The sequence below is a fragment of the Orcinus orca genome, chromosome X, assembly GCF_937001465.1.
Source record: "Orcinus orca chromosome X, mOrcOrc1.1, whole genome shotgun sequence".
Taxonomy (NCBI): Eukaryota; Metazoa; Chordata; class Mammalia; order Artiodactyla; family Delphinidae; genus Orcinus; species Orcinus orca.
Window position 1 is genome coordinate 64,279,388 of NC_064580.1, and position 27,944 is coordinate 64,307,331.

Here is a 27,944-nt window from a genome sequence, read left to right on the forward strand (position 1 = left end):
CATGTGTTATAGAAGTGTGCTGTTTAATCTCCAAGTGTTTTGGGGATTTTCCAGCTATCTTTCTGTTGTTGATTTCTGGTTTAATTCCATTGTGGTCTGAGAGCATACATTGTATGATTTCTGTTCTTTGAAATTTGTTAAGATGTGTTTTATGACCCAGAATGTGGTCTGTCTTGGTATATGTTCCACATCAACTTGAGGATAATCTGTCATTTGCTGTTGTAGGATGAAGTCGTCTGTAGATGTCAGTTATATCCAGTAGATCAATGGTGCTGTTGAGTTCATCTGTGTCTTTACCAACTTTCTGCCTACTTGATCTATTTCTGATAGAGGGCTGTTGAGGTCGCCAACTATATAGTCAACTCCTCTATTTCTCCTTGAAGTTCTGTCAGTTTTTGCCTCACATAGTTTGATGCTCTTTTGTTAGGCATATATACATTAAGAATCGTTATGTCTTGGAAAATTGACCCTTTATCATTATGTAATACCTCTCTTTATGTCTGATAATTTTCCTTACTCTGAAGTCTGCTTTGTCTAAAATTACTAAAGTGGGGCTTCCCTGGTGGTGCAGTGGTTGAGAGTTCACCTGCCGATGCAGGGGACATGGGTTTGTGCCCCGGTCTGGGAAGATCCCACATGCCGCAGAGTGGCTGGGCCCGTGAGCCATGGCTGCTGAGCCTGCACTTCTGGAGCCTGTGCTCTGCAATGGGAGAGGCCACAACAGTGAGAGGCCCGCGTACTGCAAAAAAAAAATTAAAAATTAAAAAATAAAATTACTAAAGTGATTTCCTTTGATTATTGTTACTATGTTACTATGGTATATCTTTCTCCATTCTTTTACTTTTAGTCTTTATATTTAAAGTAGGTTTCTTGTAGACAGCACGTAGTTGTCTTATTTTTTGATCCATTCTGACAATCTGTTTTTTAATTGATGTATTTATACCTTTGATGTTTAAAGTAATTATTGATATAATTTTATTAATATTTGCCATGTTTGTTACTGTTTTCTATTCATTACTCTTGTTCTTTATTCCTATTTTTATCTTACAGTCTTTTTCTGTCTTCTCTGGTTCTAATTAAGTATTTTTATATGACACCATTTTTTATCTTCCCTTAGTATATCAATAATCCTACTTTTTAATATTTTTCGTAGTTGCCCACTAAAGAGAGTTTGCAATATATATACATACACAACTAATCCAGGTCCACTTTCAAATAACACAATACCACTTCCCAGGTAGAATAATTACATTATTACAGAATATTTATAATTCCTACCCCCATCCCTTCCTTATAACATTGTTGCCATTCATATTACTTATCCATAAACCGTAATCATGGAATACATTATTTTTATTAACAAACTGTTACCCATTAGATCAGTTGAGAATAGAAGAAATAAAAGATTTTATTTTGCCTTCATTTATTCCTTCTCTAACACTCTTCCTTTATATAGATCCAGGTTTCTTATCTGTAGCATTTTACTTCTTTCTAAAGAACTTATTTTAACATTTCTTGCAAGGTGGGTCTATGGGTGACAAATTCCCTCAATTTTTCATCTAAGAAAGTCTTTATTTCTCCTTCATCTTTGAAGGACAATTTTGCTGGGTACGGATGGAATTCCGGGTTGATAGTACTTTTCTTTTAACATTTTAAATATTTCATTCCATTCTTTTCTTGGCTTGCATAGTTTCTAAGGAGATGTCTGATACAACTCTTATCCTTGCTCCTTTATATGTAAGGTATTTTTCCCCTCTGGCTTCTTTCAAGATTTTTCCTTGATCTTCTGCAGTTTGAATATGAGATAACTAAGTGTAGATTTGTGGGTATTTATCCAGTTTTGTATTCTCTGAGCTTTTTCAATCTATGAGTTTGATGCCTTTCATTAATTTGGGGGGATTCTGTTGTCATTATTGCTTTAAATATTTCCTCGGCTCCTTTCTCTCTTTACCTTCTGATATTTCTATTATGGGTCTATTGCCCCTTTTGTAATTGTCCCATAGTTCTTAGATATTCTGTTCTTTTTTCTTTTTTTTCTTTTAGTTTTGGAAGTTTCTACTGATATTTCTTCAATCTTCATTGATGGTTTCCTCAGCCATGTCCAGTCATTGATGAGCCCATCAAAGGCATTCTTCATTTCTGTTATGATATTTTGGCTTTCTACCATTTCCTTTTGATATTTTTCTTACAGTTTCCATTTCTCTGCTAACATTATCCATCTATTCTTTCATGTTGTCCACTTTTTTCATAAGAGCAAGTAGTATATTTATCATAGTTTATTTATATTCCCAGTCTGATCATTTCTACATCTCTGCCATTTCTGAGTCTGGTTCTGATTCTTGCTCTGCCTTTTCAAACTTTTTTTGTCTTTTAGTATGACTTCTAATTTTTGTTTGAAAACTACACATGATGCACTAGTGAAAGGAACTGAGGTAAATAGGCCTTTAAAGTGAGGTTTTATTTTCATTTGGCTGTGTTTACTGTTTGCTGTAGCTGTTGGAAATTGAAGGCTAAACGTTCCTTGGCGTCCTTGATTTTGTCTGGCCTATTTTCCTTGGATTTCCCTATAGACTTCTTAGATATCATCTGAGATGCACAGTTCTTTCAGTTGTATTCCTCATATTATAATACAGAAGCCTTATTGATGTAGTGGCAAGGTGCTGGGGGACTAGAAGTGTTCTATAGTATTGTGATTAGGCTTAAGGTTTTTATTTAGCCTGTGTTCCTGGGCTGTGCTCTACACAAGTGCTTCTCAATTTTGTTTTGTTTTGTTTTCCCCTTTACATGGGACAGGAAAGCTAGAGGGTTCTAGAATTGTGTATTTCCCTTCTCCAAGATTGGTTGGGCTCTGGTAATACCCCAGTAGGTTAGGCTCTGGTACAATAGTTTCTCTTGAGAGCAGGCTTTGTTAAGAAGAACAGAATGTTCTGGGCATATTTAAACATGACTCTTCTTCCCTTTCTCCTGCCAGAAGATGAGGGGATTTTTCTGAAATCACTGTGAGAACCTGATAGGGCTTCTGGTAATAAAAGTCATAAAAGTGTGGGAGTCTCTGCCAAGACTGGGCCCCTTTGGAATTTTGAACTCTCAAACTTGTCCCACTGAGCTTCCAACAGTTCATCAGTTTAAGTTCAGGTATTGCTATCCTAGTCCTAGTTCCCACAAAGTTTTCCTCTCCTGCATTTCTACTCTGGTAAATTGTACACAAGGTTTCCAGTTTCTCTAGATCCTCACCAACATTCATTATTTTCCATTTTATTGATAATAACCACCCTAATGAGTATGAAGTGATATCTCATTGTGGTTTTGATTTGTATTTCTCTAATGACTAGTGGTGTTGAGCATTTTTACATTTGCTTATTGGCCCTTTGTATATTAGGTTAGGGTATTTGTATATTACTTTGCCCATTTTGTAACTAGCTTGTTTGTTTATTTATTGTTGAGTTGTGGGTGTTTTATATATATTCTCGTTATTAATTCCTTATCAGATATGTGATTTGCAAATATTTTCTGCCATCCTCTAGATTTTCTTTACACTCTATTGACAGTGTCATTTGATGCATAAAAGATGTTAATTTTGATGAAGTTCAGTTAAACTATTCTCCCCTTTTTGCCTGGACTTTCATTGTCATATGTAAGAAATAACTGCAAAATCCAGTGTCATGAAGACTGTCTCCTATGTTTTCTTCTAAGACTTTTATGGTCGTCACTCCTATGTTTAGTTCTTTGATCCATTTTGAGTTAATTTTTGCATATGGCGTAAATTTAGGATCCAACTTAATTCTTTTGCATATGGGTATCCAGTTTTCCTTGCAATATTTATTGAAAAGTCCTTTTTCCCCATTGAATGGTTGGTACTCTGGTCAAAAATCTGTCGTGGAGGACTTCCCTGGTGGTGCAGTGGTTGGGAGTCTGCCTGCCAATGCAGGCGACCTGGGTTCGAGCCCTGGTCTGGGAGGATCCCACATGACACGGAGCAACTAAGCCTGTGTGCCACAACTACTGAGCCTGTGCTCTAGAGCCCCTGAGCCACAACTACTGAGACCACGTGCTGCAACTACTGAAGCCTGTGTGCCTAGGGCCTGTGCTCTGCAACAAGAGAAGCCACAGCAATGAGAAGCCCACACACCGCAACAAAGAGTAGCCCCTGCTCTCCACAACTAGAGAAAGCCTGCGTGCAGCAACGAAGACCCAACCCAGCCAAAAATAAATAAAGTAAATTTTTTTTTAAAAAGAATATTTTATTTAAAAAAATCTGTTGTGGATATTCGAGGGTTTATTTCTGGGCTCTCTGTTCTATTCCATTGGTCTATATGTCTTTATGCAAGTACCATATTCTTTTTGGTTATTGTTGCTTTTTAGTAAGTTTTGAAATCAGGAAATGTGAGTCCTTCATATTTGTTTCTCATTTTCAAGATTTTTTTGGCTAATAGGAGTCTCTTGGGATTCCATATGAATTTTAAGATGGATTTTTCTATTTCTATAGAAAAAGTCACTGGGATTCTGATAAGGATTGCATTGAATCTGTGATCATTTTGGATGATATTGTCATCTTAACAATATTAAGTCTTCCAGTCCATGAACACAGGATTCTTTGCATTTATTTAGGTCTTTAATTTCTTGTAGCATCATTTTGTAACTTTATGTGTACAAGTCTTTTGCCTCCTTGCTTAAATTTATTAAGTATTTTATTCTTTTTGAAACTATTGGAAATGTAATTGTTTTCTTAATTTCTCTTTTGAATTGTTTGCTGTTCTTGTATAGAAGTGCAACTGAATTTTGCATGTTGATTTCATATCCTGAAATGTTCCTGAATTTGTTCATCAACTCTAACAGGATTTTTTGTGGATTCTTTAAGGTTTTCTGCACATAAGATAATGTCACCTGCAAAGAGAGATAATTCTTCCTTTTTATTTGGATGCCTTTTATTTCTTTGCTTGCTTAATTGCTCTGTCTAGAATTTTCAGTAATATGTTGAATAGAAGTGGCAAGCATGGGCATGTCTTAGAGGAAAAAGCTTACAGTCTTTCACCATTTAGTATGATGTTAGTTGTGGATATTTTTTTAACCTAAAACCAGGGAGAGTGGGGTCTGCTAATATTCCCCATCTGTCAAATCAACCGAGAATATATCTGCCCTAGGAAGCTGGAAAGGTAAGAACTGCCACTCAGTTGTCAAACCAACTATAACAGCTCTCCCACGATATGGATGTGTGCCAGAAAGGGGGGCTGCACTCTTCACCAACTGTGCTGCCTATTTTGCAGAAGTTGTAGGTAGGGAAATGGGTGCTGCCCTGCTGCCACCACCCACTTGATATAGGCATTCTATAACACAGAGCTGTGGAAAATGGGATCTGCCTATTTTCACCATCTGCCAAAACTACCCAGAAGAGCCGTTCCACTCTAAGTATCTGGGAGATTTGGGAACTGCCTGACACTCAGCTCCCAAGCTTGCTTAAACAGTTCTTCCACAAGGCAGAGCTGTGGATATGAGTATAGTGCCTAGCTCTAATACCAAGGCTTCCCACTGTTCTTACTTATTTTCAATAGATTTTGTTGAATGAATACTTCTCAGTCTGTTGTAAACCCTTTGATCAATCTCTGGAACATTTGAATGATTGTACTTACTAATACTGACAAATTTAATAGTTGTCTCTCCAGGGAAGAGACTTTCATAAGGTCCTCACATTGGCATTCTGGATGGGTTCTTACTATCTTGATGGTATCTTTGACACACAAAACTTTTAATTTGATTAAGTCAAACTTATCTCTTAAAATTTTCTTGCTTGTGCCTCTTACATCATATCTAAGAGGGCTTTGCCTAACTCAAGATTACAGAGGTGTACTCCTGTGCTTTCTTCTAGTTGTTTTAAAGTTTAATTTCTTATGATTCAGTCTTTGATCCATTTTGAGTTAATTTTTGTGTATGGTGTGAGATAGGAGTCCAAATTTATCATTTTTCTTTTGGATATCCAATTTTCCCATCACCATATGTTGTAAATGCTCTTACATGAGTCTTATAATTCATGAATACATATGGGATATTTTCCATTTATTTACCTCTTCTTTAATTTATTTTAGCAATGACCAGGGATCAAGCCTGGACCCCCGGCAGTGGAAGCACAGAGTCCTAACCACTGGACCACCAAGAATTCCCTTTAGCAGTGTTTTTTAGTTTTCAGTCTACACATCTTATACTTCTCTTGTTAAAGTTATTCTTAAATATTTTATTCTTAAATCTGTGTGAATAGGAATAAATTAGGAGAATGGGATTAACATATAAAAAGAAAAAATCTATTGTGAATGGAATTGATCTTTTACTTTCATTTTCAGATTGTTCCTTGCTTGTACATAGAAATAAAATTTATTTGTATATGTTGAACCTTGTATTACTTTTCTATCTAGCGTAACAAATTTCCACAAACTTAATGGCTTAAAACAACACCCTTTTATTTCACAGTCAGAAGTCTCGGTACAGTGTGGCTGGCTCAATTGTGTTCTCTTATTAGGATCTCACAAGGCCAAAATCAAGGTGCTGGCAGGGCTGCATTCCTTTCTGGAGATTCTGGGAAATAATTTACTCCCAAGCTCATTCAGGTTTTGGCAGAAATCATTTCTTCCTTAGACTTTCTATGTGACCTTTCCATCTTAAAGCCAACAATGGTGGTTTGAGTACTTCTTGTGTTTCAAACCCCTCTGACTATTCTTCCATCAGCCAGAAAAAAATTCTCTGCTTTTAAGGGCTTATGAGATTACACTGGGTCTGCCAAAATAATCTAAAATAATCTCCCTATTTTAAAGCCAAATGACTAGTAACTTTAATTATATCAGCCATGTCCCTTTTGCAATGTAATGTAACATTCACAGGTGTAATTCCAGGAGGTGAAGATCATGGAGGCCAGAATTCTACCTACCACAATCTTGTTTCTTGCAAATTTGCTGAACTTATTTATTAGTTCTAGTAGTGCTTTAGTGGATTCCTTAGAATTTTCTCTGTATAAGATCATGTTGTCTGCAAATGGAGATGGTTTCACTTTTCCTTTTCCAATTTGGATGCCTTTTATTTATTATTTTGTCTAATTGCCCTGGCTATAACATCTAGGACAATGTTGAATAAAAGTAGTGGGAGGAGATATCCTTATCTTGTTCCTAATATTAGGAAGAAAATATTTAGTCTCTCTCCATTTAGTGTGATGTTAGCTGAAGGTTTTTCATAGATGCCCTTTATTAGGTTGTGGAAGTTCCCTTTTATTCCTAGGTTTTTTTTAGGATTTTTATCATGAATGAGTACTGTATTTTGTCCATTGCCTTTTCTAAATTTATGAAGATGATCATGTGGGTTTTGTTCTTTATTCTATTAATATAATGTATTACATCATTTTGTTTTTGTGTTCCTAGGATAAATTCCACTTGGTCATGATATAATGATTGCTAGTGTTTTGTTGAGAATTTTGCATTTATATTCATAGTATTATTTCTTCTTTAACTGTTTGGTAGAATTCATCATTGAAGCCATCGGGCCTGGGGTTTTCTTTGTGGAAAGATTTATAACTACTCATTCAATTTCCTTATTTGTTACCCATCTGATTTTGTTTAGAGAGATTGTATCAAGTACAGTGGCCCAGTAGTATACTTTAACTGGCATTGTTGCTGATCTGGCCCACTGGAGATGAGCTGAATACAATTGTCATTGTTAACTTACGTGGTTGAACAGTTAGAATAGTTTCTTATGTTGGTGCTTTGGAAATCATGTCAGATATAGTCTGTTTGTAAATCATTTAATTTTAACGAGTAGTTTTAAAATTTAACAATGCCTACTACCCTTTTTTATCAGAAACCTTATAAACCCTTTCTTAAAAATCAAAAATGCCTAACAATCCTTAATTTTAATGTTTTTGAAGGTTTTGCAAACTTTTCTTACTCCTTGCAAAATATATGCACTCCAGATGGAGAAACTTGTCCTCTGTCCTCCTGTTTACTACAGTGCTGCTTCTGTTGTTTATAGTTTTTCCTCTAAATACAAGTTTTCCTACTGGCTGTTTTTATATTTCTTTTCAGTGGAAATTCTGATATATGTTGGCTTGTTTTATTCAACCTGTAGACATTGACTGACTGCTATTTGCCAGGTGTTGTGCTTAGAGCTCTGATAGGAAAATTTTCTATGAGTAATCAGATTAGCTTGGCATATTACATGTATATTAAAAAAGTAACCCTGTGAAAAGGTATATGAAAATCTAGATTTAGGTTCATAAATGGACTACTAGGAGTACTGGTAATGGTTTTTTTGTTTTGTTTTTTGGGTTTTTTTTGTGGTATGCGGGCCTCTCACCATCGCGGCCTCTCCCGTTGCAGAGCCCAGGCTCCAGATGCACAGGCTCAGCGGCCATGGCTCACAGGCCTAGCCGCTCTGTAGCATGTGGGATCCTCCCAGACCAGGGTACAAACCCGTGTCCCCTGATCGGCAGGTGGACTCTCAACCACTGCGCCACCAGGGAAGCCCCTGGTAATGTTTTTATAATAGTCCAGTGAATGGACTCACAACACAGAGTAATTTGTACATATTTCATTTTGAAAAGAAAAACAAGAGGAGAGAATAATGGGATCTTACAAGTAAGCAGAAGAATATAGATACACATAGTTTACAAAGCTCTTCAATTCATCTTGTAACAAAGTCTTGATTCTTTCTCTTAGACCAGAAGATCAATTCAGAAGTTGTTAGAGTGGGAAAATAACAGATTATATCACAAGGTAAGAAAGTTTAAGCAAGTAAGTGTCCCATTCATACCTCCATTAATAAATTGAAAAAATGGGAATTTTTCAGGCCACAAAAGCATGGATTAGAGAACTAATACTCAATTTTTAATATATACCCTTTACAAAGTATTTTTAAATGCAATGTTTTGTATCTTATTCCTGGATTATTGTTCGGCGATTTATTCAAATGTGTAGGTAATAATTAGTGTAAATTGCTATCAAAATTCTTAACAAACTTTACTTTCTTAGCTTGCTTTGCACTGGAAGTTGACTAAAAGGAAATGTGAAACTAGCAATATGATGGAGTATGTAAGTATGCAGTTACCTTTAATTATATTTTTTGGATTCCATCCTGAATGTTACGTTGTACTATATTTATCATTTGTCAAATCTTCTTTCTACCTTTTTTCTCCTCAGCTTGGACTTTTGTCATTTGGAACATAGAGGTTTCCTTTCACCTTTTTTAGATTTGTAGCCAACATAAAATATCTTGAAAGCTGACAATTATTTAGATCTTAGAAAAATCTTAGCTAGTATGCTCAGATGAAAACACTGCATAACCTTAATCTTCTTTTTAACATACATGCAAACCATCGCATATGGTGATGGGCACAGCTGCTGCTGAACAAAATATTTCTAAATGTAATCTTGTCAAAACTTACATAAAATAGGAATTGACTTCTGAATTCTGGATTCCTTTCCCTGGCTTTTTTTCTTAGCTGATATTTAACTTTCAGTGAAGAAACTATAGATCCTAATTTTTTTTTTTTTTGCTAAAAGCTATGCAATCTTAGTCATAAAGCATAAATCCACGTATAACCAAAGTGACAAATTCAGCATCACTAACATTCAAAAGAATATGAAATTTATCCAATCTTTAAATACATGTAGTATTTACATGTACAAGCTTTTATATACATATAGTATATATTTAATAATAAACATTCCATTTCTATTTCATAAATAAGGATTATTATGTATCTTTCTCTACTTTGAATAGTTTTGGGGAAAATGTGCAAATGACCACAAATCTAAAATTCTCTATAGGTAAAATCTTATATAAACTATTGTAAGTTTATATAAATTTATAAACATCTTAAGTTTTTATTATTATATTTCCAAACCTGTTTTAAATTAAAATGTTTTAATCCACTTGAACACTTTATTATTTTTTACAAAAAACTTCTAAAAGATAGTAATACTCAACCGATATTAGCTGCTTTAATTGAAAAAATAGAGGGACGTAATATATATAAAGGTATTTCTTCTAATCCACGTAACAAAATTTTAATCCCTTCGACTTTGCTAAAAAAGAAAGGGGGGGATTGAGGGAAGATGGGAAAGACATTAAAATGTAATAGGGTTTGCTTTTCTGCACCTAAACAGTTACTGTAAATCAGGTGATAAAAGCTGTTAGTTACAGTAAGTAATTATGTTTTCCAGTTTAATTGCCAGTCTAATGATAATTTGTGGTAAGTTCCTTTTGTAACTGTTTTCTATATTTCACTTGCTTTATAGTACAGGATCAAAATATAGGCCTGTGAAAAATGATTATATACTCTCTGGGTTATATATAATTTATAGTAAATGAAAATTATTTTGTCAATATATTCTTGTTTATTTTTATTTTACAGGTAATACTAATAGAATTCTTACCAAAATATCCCATATTCCGACCTGACTGAGGGATTTTATTCAGTCACTTCTGTATTACCTGTCATTTCCTACCCTTAGTGCCTTGTAGATGATTTTGGAATGAAGATGGTCTCCTTTGCTGTGTTCAACTTATTCTTTATAATGGTAGAATATTCTCCTCACACTTTCATTTGTGTTGGTTTAAGAAGAAATTTTGCACATCTTTTTTGTTAAATGAGGCTTGTGTTTTGCACTGTCAATTTTTAAATAAATACACACACACATACATATATGTATATATATATATATTGCCACTAAAAATAAACATCAGTGCTGGTGTTTAAAAAACAAAAACATGTTCTGAGCATGCTGCCTTATAATTTTCATACTCACTGTTTCTAAATATGCATCATTTTTCTAGGCTACTTAATGCTCTGTAATCCCTTACTGGACATACATAAATAAGCTTTTGGTAGCTTCTAGAAATGGTTTTACTCTTACCTGCTTTTAAAGGACATGTAATTAATAGCACTGGTTTTGTCCTGCACTTTGCTAAATTATCACTTATGTTAGTGGATAAAATATTTAAACTCCTTAAGACTTGTAAATATTGTCTCTTTGCGTAATGTAAAATGTGATATGCCATGGTTTACAGAATGTAATGTAACTCTTAATGTATTGCCAACGATTCTGTGTAGATTTTAATATGAATGAAGTTTGCAAGCATCCTTTTGAATGTAGAGACTGTTAACATGCTGTTTTATGGCAAAGCCATAATAAGTATGTTAAAAATTTCAGGTGTGGGCAGGGTTGCCCTTTGTAATGAGTGGATTAAAATTGAAATCATTGTCTGAGATCTGCATTGCACCTGAAACCAAGAACCTTATTTTTTCCATTTAATTCAGTAAATCCCATTTTGTCCTCTACTCCCACCCCCAAAAGAATTCATTTGACATCTGACACATTTCATAGCCTCAGTCTCCTCATTTATTTCCCTTTATGTATCCTTTCCTTCATTTGGAAATACACACAATTATGACCTTTAAGGAATGTTTCAAGATTTCAGACGTCTTAGGAGGTGTCTAGACCCGCCCCCCATGAAAGCCACTGCTAACCCCTTTCTGGAGTTATGATAATCTACTTTGAGAAAGAGAGAGAGCTAATTGAAAAGCTGTACCTAAAGTGGCTGATTCATAATTGATTAAATACTCTTAATCCTCTTTTTGAGGATCCTTTGTAAACATTTGGATATTATTAATGAGGAAAGATAAGTATTTAGACAAAAGTATTTTAGTTTATAAATTAGCCACACGTTGCCTTTTCATTGGTATGTGCATATTTCTCTATTTCTCTTCACATTATTATGAGAGCACCACCCTCCAATTCTTCTAGATTTGAATTTTTAACATAATGAAAGCTTTATATTGCATTAATTCAACTTCAAATTTGTGCCTGTATATAGGCATTATTTGTAATTCTTAGTGCTAAAAATAAAGTATCTGGGACTGAATATTTTATTTATCATCTTAGTCTTAATTGCTTTTAGTTAACTTTTTAAGGCAAACATTCATCCCAGTAAAGAGAACAATCATTTCTTCATACAAGGTCAAGCCTTTTAAAGCCACTTTTAAAATTTGTGCCTAATTTGAAATCCACAGTCCTAGACCAGTAAAAGAAGAGGGGGGGAAAAAAGATACTATTTGATATGTGACTGTAATTTTTTGTGCAAACACTTTTCCACCTCCCTCTGTAGGACCCCATTATTACCCCCATACCCAGAATCTCTAACTTTTAATATATTGTGTGTGCCTGCAAAAATCATTTGTCTGTCTGCTGCAAAACTGAAGGTGTATTTTTATAGACAAAGTGGAAACCTCTGAAAATGCATACCAAATGTCTTGTTTTCTAGATAAGGTCAGGGAAAAATTGTATCTATGGTTTATGTTCCAGCTAGTATCATCAGGTTTATGCTTCAAACTGTGACAGTTTAATACCAAAATTGATTTCTAGCATAGTACAGAATTTCTAATTATCACTGATAGAATAATTACTTTTAAGTGTCAACCCTTATAATCTCATTTTTTCCTGTAAACTTAGAATTTGGCCATATGATGGTCATAGTAACTTTTTCTGCCATGTATAAATCACACTTGTTTTGCTCAAAGAATAGCGGGAAGTAGTGAATTGTTTCCATAAAACAAATAATGAGACAGAAATAGAGTGCATCTGGAGGTGACAGAGTATATAATTCAAGTTACAGTAGTATTTATCATAAAAAGCATTTACCAGCATGTGTAAACTTAATTTTAGAACCTCCTGTAGGGTACTTCCCTGATGGTCCAGTGGTTAAGAGTTCGCCTTTCAATATAGGGGGTGTGGGTTCGATCCCTGGTTGCAGAGCTAAGATCCCACATGCCTCGCAGCCAAAAAACTAAAACATAAAACAGAAGCAATATTGTAACAAATTCAATAAAGATTTTAAAAAATAGTCCACATCAAAAAAAAATCTTTAAAAAAAATAAAACCTACTCTAATAGCTCTTAAATTTATTATCTTACTGTTCATTATGCTGGTCAACTCATTTTCTTGAACTACTCAGAAAATACGCAATTTTCTTTTTTTCTTTCTTCTATGACTGCTTTTTCAAACTCTTTTCCTTTGGAGGGGACTGATTAGCAGTTGAGTATTTTGGAGTCCTTTAAGGGATTTGTTTTCGTTTCAGTGGTATTGGCAGCAGTGAATGCTAAAATGACAGAGTACACTGTGGACATTAACTTCTCCCCCATTGACCTTTTTTTCTTACATCCTCAGGATACAACATGTCAAGTTAATAAAGTATTTTTGTGACAGTTGTTTTTAGATTGAAGAAGCTAATTTTGAATTTCTTTGTTGCATAATATTTCTTTATGAAACCTGCGTAGATGTTTCCAGAGAAAATAACATGTACCTTACAAAGCTTTGAGGTTACAAGTTAAAACTGTTCCTTCTCTGACTTTCCATTATGCATCTCCACCTCCATAAACTGTGTATAAAATGAAATAAGCTTTAACATTTTTCAGCTACTTTTTGTTCCCTTCTACCTGCTATGTTAATTTAGGAAAGAGACCATTGTAGTTAAATGTTAGAAGTAGATGGAGAAGTGCCTTGTCTTCTTTGAATAAAGATAACATTTTATGCTGAAGGAAGGAGAATGAATGAATTGGTAAATCATTATATTTAAAGCCATCCTTTTCAGCTAAGTGTTAAGAATATTTTGGTAGTACATTATATTTCTTCTATTTATTATTTAAAGCTTGTTTCCTTGGTTTCCCCCAATCATGAGATATATTAGTGAGAAAATATTACAGAACAGGACTGTCAGTCACTTACATAACTAGTATAATTCTAATGCTAGTAAACATGCAATTTAACATGGTTCAGGAAAAACAATGTCTTTGAAGCTCTACCAAAACCTACTTAAGTATTTAACACACTTGCAATTCATATTATTATGACCTGTAAACACTAATGTCTGATCAGCTAATCAAACTGTGTTACTGTTTAGCACTCTACCATCTTAATGAAATTTTTTCTTGTTTTTTCATAATTTGAGTGAAATTCCATGACATTTGTAAGCCTTCAAACAAATAGGGATTTTTTTTAATGTAAGAGAGCTTTAAAAAACTCATTAGAATTTTATTTTGTTTACATATAAATTGCCACTTAAAAAATCAAACCCCACTACTTAAACATAAAGCCTCTAACTAGTATTTTATTAGAATTGACTATATTGACCTGAGGGGATATAGAAATTGTATACACCCATTTAATTGGAGCAATTTCACATAGTGGAAATACTTTCTGCTAATTTGATAAGATGCTCAAATTCATTGAAATTAGGTCCTCTTATGCCTATAAAATTCTGCTTTAATCCATTTTGCAACAATTGTCAAATTGTTTGGGTTACTTTAAATGGTGAACTATTGAAAAATTTTCCACAAAAAAATGAATAGATTTTATTAATAATACCTGTTGATGTAATATGTGGACTGAATATAAGGAGATACATATATATGTATGTATATGTATACATCTCCATATCTTGCCCCCAGTTTCTCTTTCCTGATTCTGAGCCAGCCTTTTCATGTTTATGATGGCAGCCTGAGAATATGTTCCATTTTCTGTGGACTTTGTCAGATTCATACTATATGAGGAAATGATCTAATGGGCTCCAGGCAAGTCACTTACATTACATGTCAGTCTCTTCATCTGTAAAATCATGGGATTGAACCTAGAGCTGGACAGAAAATTAGAGGTCACCTGACATTCTGTGATTCTAGGAATCCTTAGGGAATGTTTACAGGATCTCAGAATGATTTTTCACAAATCTACTACCCTTGGTGGAAACTCTCAGTGCCCTGCACACAGTAAATGTTTGATTTGCCAACTGGCTCCTAGCTGATGTGTGTTCATATCACACAGACTCAACCTGATGCCTGCTAGACCTCAGCCCCTCCATAGTGATATGAATGATTGCAGTTTCCCTAGGAACTGAGGAATGAGATCTATGGGCTTTACCTACATGGAATCTGACTATATGCAGTTGGTACCTGGGCAAGAATTATGGCTGTGACAACAATGGAGATATGATAGGACCCACTTTGACATTAATGTGAAAAAGAGTTTCATATCCTATCCAATATCTGCTTCAGTGTCTTATTTAGTTCCATATCCTCAGAAACATCTGTTGGAACAAATTGGTAATATTAGATGGAAAGGAAAGTGGTATAGAAGTCAAACCCAAGTCACTTCTGGTTTAATTCGTAGCTCTGCTGCTTAATTCCTCTGTACCTCATGTCCTCATTGTGGAAGTGGGGACAATAATCTGGACCTACCTCACAGGGGAATTGAGGATTTTTTCATATATTAATGTGCTTTTGAAATTGACTGAAGGATATATTGTACATCATAATTTGGTAATTTCTAAATAGAGTCCTTTAAGTCTATGTTGTTATGTTTTCTTTCTCAGTCACACCTTACAGAATGAGTATTGCAGTTAATCTATTCTTTTTGTAATTTTTGTTATTAATCCCTTATATGTTAACATGGGTAACTGTGTTATATTAATACTTGATTTAGGGAGGAAAAGCATGTGGATATAAACCAATGGTTCTCAACTTGGGGCAGATGAAAATAGCAGTGGGGTCGTTCTTGAACCTTTTTCAGTATTTCAAAAAGTTATACTAGAAACCATACATTTACCCAAAATATTCCTACTGCACAAGCCAACTAAGACATTGAATTACACACATTTGCTTATATTTCTTTGATTCTAACACTGGTTATCATACACTGATCAGAAACTGTGAATGGTGGTTATGCTTTTGATTAATTTTTTAAATGAGAAAGCCTATTGTTACATGCAATTTAATAAATAAAATACTTGAAAATATGGGGAAGGAATAATAAAGGAATCCTTATGGTAAAAATGTTGGGAGCCACTTTTATAAAGGAACCAAGATTATTTGACCTCTACAGGTTGCTTACCTAGTCCCTAAATAATGAAATGCTAGAGTGTGTGTGTGTGTTTTGGCTAGTTTGGGCTATATAACTTCAGGTTAGAATTTGTCTTCATTTTTTTTCTGTTTCAGGATGATATAACTGAGCTAATTTATCTGGGTGTGTATGTGTAAATCATACATACACACACATATAGGATCGCAGATGTGGAAAGTGTTATAATGTCATGTTCTAGCATTGGAGTAAATATCAATATCTGAGTCTCAAAGTAGTTCTGTTTATAAAGTCAACATGATGAGTCAAGGCAATAATTTCTCAAATGTTCCTTTTATTCCTGCTTATTTTGTTTGCTTTGGTCTTTGCTTAAGTTTTTAATTTTTATAGTAAGCAAATAGTGTAAAATTGATTTAATACCTGGACTTTGAAACAAGTTACAAATGTTTGAAATTATATAACCTACAAGCTAGTTTGCCATCCTTGAGCTAGCCACGTACAAATATGAGTCTCAGCTACAAAAACAGGAAATCCTGGTAGCTAGAAGGTGGGCATTGATAGAAATATTTGTTTGAAAAGCCTAGGATTTCTACTTTTTGGCAGAGGATTCCTGTTGGGACAGTTTTACCAGAAAAGGATAAAAATGAATATGTCCATTTAAGCCGAGAACTTTCATGCATCTTGTATTGTTATATAGCCTGTGGAATGAATCATTTTTCTCCCTTGAGTTCGGGAGTGACTCCCCTGGAAGAACTCAACCTATATACAGCTGTGCCAAAATGAAGGATACCTGCCTCTCTGAAACTTTCACTGCTGCTTCTGTCGTTGTTCACTTGTCAGATATTAAATTTTATTATCTCAGGATGCAAAATTACAATAAAGTGCAAATCTGTATTAATGAATTGTGTGTTCTTTGGTGCATCTTCCTTTCTTCCTTCCATTTCCTGCTTTCATCATTATAAAGTAATTAAGGATTCCTTTTAAAATGTTTGTTTTGCATATTGCCCCTTCCCACATTTGCTAGTGTTATGTCTAACCCTGTAAGTAATTCATGCTATCTGTTGGCTTTGGGGGCCTTTGTTGTGCCCAGCGTTTGGCATTTGGCTAAGTAGGAATTTGTTTCTAAACAACTTTGCGTTCACCCTGCATGCCTACTTGTGAACTATAAAAATAAAAGTACAGGGCTTCCCTGGTGGCACAGTGGTTGAGAGTCCGCCTGCCGATGCAGGGCACACGGGTTCGTGACCCGGTCCGGGAAGATCCCACATGCCACGGAGCGGCTAGGCCCGTGGGCCATGGCCGCTGAGCCTGCGTGTCCGTAGCCTGTGCTCCGCAACGGGAGAGGCCACAACACTGACAGGCCCGCGTACCGCCAAAAAAAAAAAATAATAAAAGTACAAGTGGAGTTCCACCTTACCAAGCATAATGTTTTAGTGCAAGAAATGTTGAAATGTGAAGCTACTTGGGGCAAAAGTTTTGACTCTTGTTAGCAGACTATATAAGACACTCAAGTGTTAACATTCTACTTGAGTTATTATTACTCAAGGTGATTAACATGCAATAATATTAGATTTTTTAAAAACTTATCCCAAACTTTTGCAAATTTAGCAAAACAGCAAATGTAACATAATAAGAAAAACTGTATGAAGTTTCCCAATATCTTTGGTAATTGTACTGAATATTTCAAAAAGACTATAAATTTTAAAATGTTAAAGCAGAGATGACACACTTAAACCTACAGAGAGGTTTCATGTTTTGTTTTAAAATTCTTTTTTGGGGCTTCCCTGGTGGCGCAGTGGTTGAGAGTCCGCCTGCTGATGCAGGGGACACGGGTTCGTGCCCCGGTCCGGGAAGATCCCACATGCCGCGGAACGGCTGGGCCCGTGAGCCATGGCCACTGAGCTTGCGCGTCCGGAGCCCGTGCTCCGCAACAGGAGAGGCCACAACAGTGAGAGGCCCATGTACCGCAAAAAAAAAAAAAAAAATTCTTTTTTGAAACTTTACTATGTGGATGGATAAAAATCTATACTTTTCGTTGATAACTTCTTGGATGTGGAGTAGGATATGCTATGTAGGAAATACTTTTACATTGCATTTAATAGTATTGAGGGCAGAAGCCACATGCCTTTAAATCTGTCATTAAATAACATTTACCACTTTATGGGATGCTTCACTTACCTAAATGTAGGAAATTCTCTGGGAGATAGAGAATTCTTCAGTTGTAATTACCATAAATCTGAGTTGTAATCACTGTTCTATCACCTGAGTGACCTCTAGCAAAAATCAGGACACTCAGTGAGCCTGATTTTATCCATCATCTCCAAGGTAAGAGGTTGGGTTAGATCAAGGTTGCAAACTAAGCTATAACCAGTCCTCAGACACACGTGTCTTTTTGACCTGCAGAATTTTTTTTCACACATTTTGAATTAGTTGCCAGCATTTAAGAGACTTCACATAGAAATCAAGATTTCTGGGCTTCCCTGGTGGCGCAGTGGTTGAGAGTCCGCCTGCCGATGCAGGGGACAGGGGTTCGTGCCCCGGTCCAGGAAGATCCCACATGCCGCAGAGCGGCTAGGCCCGTGAGCCATGGCCGCTGAGCCTGCGCGTCTGGAGCCTGTGCTCCGCAACGGGAGAGGCCACAACAGTAAGAGGCCTGTGTACCACAAAAAAAAAAAAAAAGAAAAAGAAATCCAGATTTCTGGCTTCCCTTGAGAAATTCCACATGTGAACAATCAGCAAGAGCTGAATAGCAACCTGCCCCTTTTTGATGGAGCATTCATTTTCTTACTTTTTTTGTAGCGGGGGGTGCCGGGGGAAATGATTGATAAACTTGACCACGTAGAGTTGAAGCAAAATTGATCTTTACACATGCCACCAACAAAGACAATGCCAACAAATGGGTGTGGAGAACATTTGTGCAAATACATGTGTAATAAGAATATTGACATCAGCATTACTCATTATAATAACAGAACATTTGGAAAATATAGCCATTAAGAGGTACCAGGTAAGTAAATTTCTGTACATTCACACAATGCAATGCTATCAATTTGTGTTTTGGTTTATTTTTTTCTTTTTTTAAAATTAAAGTATAGTTGATTTACAATGTGGTATTAGTTTCTGGTGTAAGCAAAGTGAGTCCGTTTTATATAAATATATATATATATATATTCTTTTTATTTTATTATATATATATTCTTTTTCTGATTCTTTTCCATTATAGGTTATTACAAGATATTGAATATAGTTCCCTGTGCTATACAGTAGGACCTTGGTGTTTTTCTATTTTATATATATTGTGTGTGTATCTGTTAATCCCAAGCTCCTAATTTATCCCTTTCCCGCTTTCCCCTTCGGTAACCATAAGTTTGTTTTCTATGTCTGTGAGTCTTTCTGTTTTATAAGTAAGTTCATTTATATCGTTTTTTTTTAGATTCCACATATAAGTGATATATTTGACTTCACTTAGTGTGATAATCTCTAGGTCCATCCATGTTGCTGCAAATGGCATTATTTCATTCTTTTTATGGCTAATATTCCTATATATATATATATATATATATATATATATATATATATATATATATATATACACCACATCTTTATTCATTCATCTGTTGATGGACACTTAAATTTCTTCCATGTCTTGTCTATTGTAAATAGTGCTGCAATGAACACTGGAGTGCATGTTTCTTTTCGAATTAGAGTTTTCTCTGGATATATCCCCAGAAGTGGGATTGATGGATCATATGGTAAGTCTATTTTTAGTTTTTTAGGGAACCTCCATACTGTTTTCCATAGTGGCTGCACCAATTTACATTCCTGCCAACAGTGTAGGAGGGTTCCCTTTTCTCCACACCCTCTCCAGCATCTGTTTTTTTTTTTTTTTTTTTTTTTTTTTTTTGGCGGTATGTGGGCCTCTCACTGTTGTGGCCTCTCCCATTGCGGAGCACAGGCTCCGGACGCGCAGGCTCAGCGGCCATGGCTAACGGGCCCAGCCGCTCTGCGGCAAGTGGGATCTTCCCGGACCGGGGCACAAACCCGTGTCCCCTGCATCAGCAGGCAGACTCTCAACAACTGCACCACCAGGGAAGCCCAGCATCTATTCTTTTTGATGATGGCCATTCTGACTTGTGTGAGGTTGGAGCATTTATTTTCTGTTTTTCCAATATCATTACTATTCCCTCTTGTCTCCCTGAAACTCAGGTTATTTTGTTTGTCTTATGGTATAGTTAGAAAGGAAGCAATATATTTCCTGAACCCATATCTCTTTCAAAATTATGGGAAAAATACAGACTATGATAGCTACGTGTATTATTTTTTAATATTTGGTGGGATGGGGGATGGAGAGAGTGCCTTTTTTGTGGAAAGGAAGTGTTTTCTTACAAATGACCTATGCAGTTGAAAACTGTTGCCTGCCATAACAGTAAACAGAGGATGTTGCAGTCATCAAACCAGCAACCACTGCAGCCACCCCCAACTGTGCACCCTGAGGGGATTCAAGATGGAGAAAAGCAGGATACTGCTTATCAAAAGAATGATTTCAATGAGCCCAGACTCTTGCATCTACCCATATAGAAAAAAAGCTAAATTCATTAACTTGAGATGTCCAGCTTTCTTTAATTAACTGTAATCTTTTGATGTTCTGACTACCTGGTTTTTATTGCAAAACTCCTATATATCCTGCCTCCTCCCTTACCTCTTCAGATCAGTCCCTCAGAGCTCTCTAAGAGGCTGTCTTCTGGGTTTAAGACCTCAGTTTTGTCCACCAAATAAAACATAATTCTCAACTTTTAGGTTGTGCATTTTTTTTCCATTGACACCTACTGCATTCATTGATGTTACCTGGTGATAATGGACACTTGATTTAATGATTCCATAAACTAGACAATCTGTAAATCCTCATTTAATTCTGACATTCTGAGTGTCCATGAGGTGATTTTGTAACATTGGTATATTTCAAATTATTTGCCTTTTAAGGTCTGTATATGATGATGAGTTGCTGGTGTTAATAAAACTGGTCACACTTCCAAGTACAATAGTGGCATCAAAGACCCCATCTAGTGAAACAGCCACAAGCAGGGAGGACCAACATGTTATTTTAGAACTGACCTTTACTTCATAACTTTCAACAAAATTTGGTCATCCATCCAAAGCAGCACCTGCCTTGTTATCTCACAAGAGTAATATTGCCCAAGGTGATAACACCATGTTAAGAACTCTAGGTAGGAATCTATAAAACCTGTCCTATGTATTGTTATTTAGATAGGACTCCTGATTGTTTTTTTCTCACACTATGTTGAACCAAAATGATATTAATTTTTTTTGAAAAAGACATTTCAAACATAATTTAGACTCAATATGTTTAGATAATGCAACCAGAACTGTCAGTTTATGATTTAATAAGGATCTGTATTAGGGTCTGATGGATGGAAAGTATGGCCATTAAGATAACTTTTTCTTTATTATAAAAATACTTGCTTCCACTAGAAAATATATGAAATAGAAGTATGAAGAATAAAATTAAAATCTCCCATAATTTTACCATATGCTTCCATTTTAATATCTTTAAATTGCATAACATTTTTATATGTGTGTATAGTGCAATTTTTACAGTTTTAATTATATTGTATGCTGCTTTTACACTTTCATATTTTCCCATGTCAGTACATAATCTTTGAAACTAACAGCAGAACAATGTTTGAATATGCCATAATTTAGTCATTTTGCTTTGGCATTTAGTCTGTTTTCAGTGTTTTGCTATTATAAATAATGACTTCATCAGCATCTTTATACATAAATCCTTACCAGAATCTGATCATTTCCTTTGGATATATTTTTACAAATTGATAATTGGGTGAAAGGGTTGAAGTCTTTATAGCTCTTGGTATATATTTCAAAATTGCTTTAGGAGAGGCATGAGAGATATGATACACAGAAACTGAGTATTTCTGTCTTCCTCTGGATAGATGGGGAGAATTAAGAGCAGGAATTAATATAGACACACTACTTATTAATACACACACACACTTAGAGGTGCTAATTGAGATGGGGTACTGGCGAAAATTGGAAGGATCAAACTGGCATCCCCAACAGCTACAAATAGAACAGAGGATCCTTTCTCCTCCAATCGAGGGCACGTGGAACACCATCCTCAGCCCTGCAGAGCTGTCCGTAAAAGTAGGTGCTAGTGGCCTTATCCCTTGAAGGAAGTCACCAGCTCTCAAATTCTATGATTTACAGACCTCTGATAGCTCAATGAAAAGCATCAGCAAATACAATTTGTGACAGTCTAGAATTATCTCCACTCCCTTCTTTCAGCAGTCAGATGGGAAAGCAAGCTGCCTAATTCCCTCTCAAACATCGACCACAGGCTTCGACCGCCATGTTTGCCTACTGCTTCCCTTGACAGCTTTTTAAATTTGACTTTATGAAAGAGACTTTAGTCACAAATTATTCGCCATATTCTGTGGTCCTATAGCGTTCTCACTCCCTTGAAATTGCTGTCTCTTAACACTTTACCAATTGTAGGAAGGCTGTCATGATTCAGAGAAAGAAGCATTGGATTTATATTATATTTATTGTAGACCTGACCTTATGCTTCCTGCCTGCCATTTCCATCTAGACAATCTTGGGAAAGTAGTTTAACTCTTTTAGCCTTGGTGTGACAGGAATAATTACACCTAAGATAATTGTTAGGACTAACAATTATGCGAAAGAGCTGGGAAGATACCAAATCACAATATTTTTGTTTCTAGTGAAGAGTAATTTCACAATCTATGCCTTCTGATCGGTATGTTAATCCAATTCTTTCATCAGGATTGTCTACACTGCTTATATTAAACATGTTGACCATTCAAAACTCCACCAAGGTAGTGGGTCTTAGTTCTTTTTACTTAGGGGTTCTCCTCAGGTTCTTTTGCCATTCTTTGTACACCTGTCATGTGCATGGCCCCTGCCATGTCTACACAGCATGTGATCTCTACCTTCTGGGAGCTAAATTCTAAGGTAGCACACTTCGTTATTTCATTCTTTCATTTATTCAGTCGGTATTTAGTAAGCATTTAATATGTGCCAGGTTCAGCATTAAGCATTCTTCCTACACTGTTTTGTTTAAGCCTATGTTCTTAATCACCATGCTATTCTGACATCATGTACTGCTTATGAGTATACACATGTACACATTTCTATATTTTATATATTTGCACAATAAAGTAGATTAAATAGCAAAAACATTATTCCTGAGATCAACTTTGCATTCTCCTTTTGTTGTGATTTTTTTTAATGTTTTAAGCAGTTTGGATTAGAACTGAGTCACTTGGTAGGAGGCAGAGGGCAGGAGTGAAGCCAATCAACAAGCAGAACTCTGAGATAGCTGGGAATCCAGTCTTTATTTCTCTTGTCTGGGAAATGCTTATGGTTTGGCGAGGGGTTTCACAGATGAAAAGTGGGCAGGAATGCAGATGTTCAGAGTGGCATAGATGATGATCAGAATGATAGGCAGAGGGAGATCAAAGGAAACCTTGAAATGCTTTCAATGATTAGTGAATTTTCAATGAACTAAGATAGGATGTACACAATGGGGGCCAGACAGCAAGAGTGATGAATTACAAACAAGGGCTGTTAATCTTGGGTGTTGGAGAAATTTTCAGTGACCCATTTTCTTCTGGCTGAAGGGGAAAATTCAAATATATGAACCTTTCAACTAGATTCTCTTAACATCCATATTTGAAGGGAAACCTACCTACAGTCTGAGCCCCAATTTCCATGATATTTTTAATATCAGTAAAAGAGCTTAATGAGTAATAAATTATAACATTGTATTATAAAATCTTTAATTTTATTTATCTTCCTGTTTGCTTTTATCTCTGTCTCAACTTTGGCTTTTATTCATCTCTGTCTCAACATTTTTTTTGCTCAAAGTACTGGAAACAGTCAACAAATAAATCTGTGCTAGCAAAGGAGAATGGGAATTCTCCTGGTACCTCCCTTAGTTATCTATTTTATACATACTATCAATAGTGTATATATGTCAATCCCAATCCCCCAATTCCTCCCACCCCCCTTTCCCCCTTGGTATCCATACATTTGTTCTCTACATCTTTGTCTCTATTTCTGCTTTGCAAATAAGGTCATCTGTACCATTTTTCTAAATTCCACATATATGCATTAATATACGATATTTGGTTTTCTCTTTCTGACTTACTTCACTCTGCATGACAGTCTCTAGGTCCATCCACATCTCTACAAATGACCCAATTCCGTTCCTTTTTATGGCTGAGTAATATTCCATTGTATATATATACCACATCTTCTTTATCCATCCTTCTGTTGATGGACATTTAGGTTGCTTCTGTGTCCTGACTACTGTAAATAGTGCTGCAATAAACACTGGGGTGCATGTGTCTTTTTGAATTATGGTTTTCTCTGGGTATATGGCCTGGAGTGGGATTGCTGGGTCATATGATAGTTCTATTTTTAGTTTTTTAAGGAAGCTCCATACTGGCTACACCAATTTATATTCCTACAATAGTGTACCAAGTTTCCCTTTTCTCCACACCTCTATGAGGTGTCCCAAAATCTGCTAAATAGTCTATCATTTTTCATTCCTCATATGCCTCCAGCCATAAAGAGAAAGGCTGATAAGGTTGGCGAATGACATGTCTCTATCAACTGCAAAGATCCTTTTGCTTTACCCCTAATATTATAAGTTCTGACCCTGAATGTGTACTATGTGTACTACTACACATAGTATGATTTGAGAACGATTACAGGGTGCCTCATCCCTAAACATCCCTCTAGCTTACCTGCCACAATGTCTAAAGTTTATACTATTAATCATTCTTCTAGGTTAGGGCAGTCTTGCCAGAAGGTCAATTATATAGCAAGGAATAGAGGGTGAGCTATTAACACACCTGCTGTCACCTGGGAAAGCAGCAGACAGAGCTCTGAAGAACTGAGCTCAGGGTAAAGATATATTAATAAATTATGGGGGGGAAGCCCAGAATATAGGATAATCTCCCAATGAGAGCCCCTGGGTACAGCAATGCCAAAGACTAGATTTTCCTTTTTCAAAATGGCAGTCAGATTCTTGCCATGCATATATTTGATAAATTTAAGAAATATATTTATAAGCAATATATAATTAAAAGAGCACTGGATTGGGAGACAGAAGACCTGAGTTCTATTAGTAGTCCAGAGTGGTCTGGGAGAGAACCCCTTTTTCCCTTCTATTTCCTGTAAGTCAAATGTGAAAATTAAATTAGATGATATCATAGATCCGAATGGGCGCTAAATGTTTGATTCCCATAGTGGGTCAGTTCAATTGCCTTGATGTCTAGTGTAGATATGGCATAAACTAATGCTTTCATTACTCCTTATTTACACTGTGGCTGGTAATGTTAAAACAACCAAGAACTCCTTGGCCTAGTAAGAACCCAAGCAGTTGGAACTGTCATACTTTGAAGAGAGACATGAAGAAAAAACCTAGGACCAGAGAAAGTCCATCAAAGTAATTTAAAGGGAAAGAAGTGGGAGTGATGACAGGGAGATGGCTGAATAAGATGTGGTATATATATATGCAATGGATTATTACTTGTCATAAAAAAGAATGAAACCTTGCTATTTGCAATGACATGGATGGACCTAGAGGGTATTATGCTAAGTGAAATAAGTCAGACAGAGGAAGACAAATACTGTATGATCTCACTTGTGGACTTTAAACAAAACAAAAGAAAACATAACAAAACAGAAACAGAGCCATAGATACAGAGAACAAACAGGTAGTAGACAGAGGGGAGGAGCATGGGGAGAAGAAAGAAATAGGTAAGGGAAATTAAGAGGTACAAATTTCCAGTTGCAAAATAAATGATTCACAGCTATGAAATGTACAGTGTGGGGAATATAGTCAATAACTATGTAATATCTTTGTATGGTGACATATCATAACTAGACTTATCATAGTGATCACTTTGAAATGTATAGAAATACCAAATCACTATGTTGTGTAACAGGAACTAACACAGTGTTGTAGGTCAATTGTACTTCAAAAACAAACTAACTCATAGAAAAAGAGATCAGCTTTGTGGTTACCAAAGGAGGGGGTGGAGGGAGGGGGAATTGGATAAAGGCATTCAAAAGGTACAAACTTCCAGTTATAAGATAAATAAGTACTACAGATGTAATACACAACATGATAAATACAATTAACACTGCTGTGTGTTATATATGAAAGTTGTTAAGAGAGTAAATCCTAAGAGTTCTCATCACAAGAAAAAATTTTTAAATTTATTTAACTTTGCAACTATATCAGATGATAGATATTTACTAAAGTTATTGTGTTAATCATTTCATGATATATATAAGTCAAATCATTATGCTGTACTCCTTATACAATGCTTTATGTCAATTATATCTCAATAAAACTGGAAGGAAAAAACATGTCCTTCACTTGTATACCTCCCTCAGCAACAGCAATTTGGCATCCATCTATGGACAAAAGTACCTTTGTGGGAGCTGTGGGATCCAGCACCCGATGCCTAAGGGCCCAGGAGGAATATTGCCCACCCATATGTCCGATAATAGACAATAGATAATAGACATCCCAGCTGTGGACCCTGAAATGCACCATGAACCAACTCCAGCCCCTCTAGGCCATTGTCTGAGAGCCCCTGGAGAACAAACACACTTAGATAATCACCCACAAATGAGAGAGCCTTTGTGGAAGTCCAGTGGAGAAGTCCCAGCACACTTTTGGAGAAAAAAATCAGAGATTATATGCATTGGAGAGGGTGAGGAACACATTGACTTTACCAGTGTTCAATGCCAAGAGAGTCCTTGGCTCATGATTTCTCCTGCAGGGAAAAGTGAGAGTGTGTGAGTGCGTGACTTCTCCAGTTGTGCAGAACACTGCCAAAGAGACCCATTTCTCTCTCATTCCATCTAGAGTCCTGAGTTGTGAGCTGGACAACTAAGGGGCAGTGAGCAGCTGGGAGAACAGCAGCCAGTGTTTGGAAAGTATCAAAGGAACAGAATCCTAATAATGACATCATGGACTACACTGGGAGGCCCTCAAATGAGCCCCTGAGACTTCTTCTGTGTAGATCTCCCCAGGTAGCTGAAGGTTATCCCAGTGTTTTATATACCTCACCCACATCACCCTCCGCCTCATGACTGACCCCCTCTGAGTGCTCCCAGTGGCAGCAAGAGTGAATTTTCGCAGCTGGCTAGTGAGCATGTACAGAAATCCTGTCCAAATCTGCAGGCCAGGGAGAGACCACAATCTGGGCATTTAGTACCACCCTTGGGAAAGCAAAAGGGAGGCTGCCAGAACTTGGACTGGTACATTGCAGGATTGAGAGAAAGCATACAAGCTTAAGAATTCTTCCACAAGAGGGAGCAAGAGGCACAAAGCAGCTGTATTCATAGAAGGTCTGAGAAAGCCTTAGAATCTCTAATAAGACGACAGAAGGTATTTCTCTCCTGAAGTCAGTTAGTAAAGACTGGAGGAGGTGGCTTCTACTTTAAATACAAAGATAGCAATGCAAGACTTCAAGGAACACATAAAATCAAGGAAACATGACACCACTAAAGGATCACAATAGTTTTCCAGTAATCAACCCCAAAGACATAGAGTTAGTCAATTTACCTCATAAAGAATTCAAAATAGCTGTTTTAAGGAAACTCAATGAGCTACAAGAAAGCACAGACAATTCAACAAAATCAGGAAAATAACACACAAACAAAATAAGAAATATAACAAAGAGATAGAAATCATTTAAAAAAGAAAGAACCAAACAGAAATTCTGGAGCTGACAAATATGGTGAATAAAATGAAAAATGCAATAGAGAGCATCAACATCAGAACGAATCAAGAAGAAAAAAAATCTGTGAAGTAGCAGACAGACTGTTCAAATAACCCAGCCAGAGAAGAAAAAAAAAGAAATGAAAAAAAAAAGTAAAGAAAGCCTATGTAAACCATGCACTATAATGAAAATAAGCAATGAGCAAATTATTGGAGTCCCAGAAGGAAAAGAGAAGGAAAAGGAACAGACAGCTTATTTA

General features: G+C 35.9%; 1 protein-coding gene across 1 annotated transcript in view; it reads left to right on the forward strand.

The window, feature by feature from the left end:
• Positions 1 to 17,301, forward strand: part of CHIC1 (cysteine rich hydrophobic domain 1) — a 42,334-nt gene extending 25,033 nt beyond the window's left edge. The window contains exons 4-6 of the mRNA XM_004283806.4: positions 8,691 to 8,747; positions 9,003 to 9,062; positions 10,388 to 17,301. Of these exons, the coding sequence (XP_004283854.1) occupies positions 8,691 to 8,747; positions 9,003 to 9,062; positions 10,388 to 10,438 (168 nt within the window). The 3' untranslated portion in view covers positions 10,439 to 17,301. The remainder of the gene's footprint in view (positions 1 to 8,690; positions 8,748 to 9,002; positions 9,063 to 10,387) is intronic.
• The last annotated feature ends 10,643 nt before the right edge of the window (positions 17,302 to 27,944 follow it).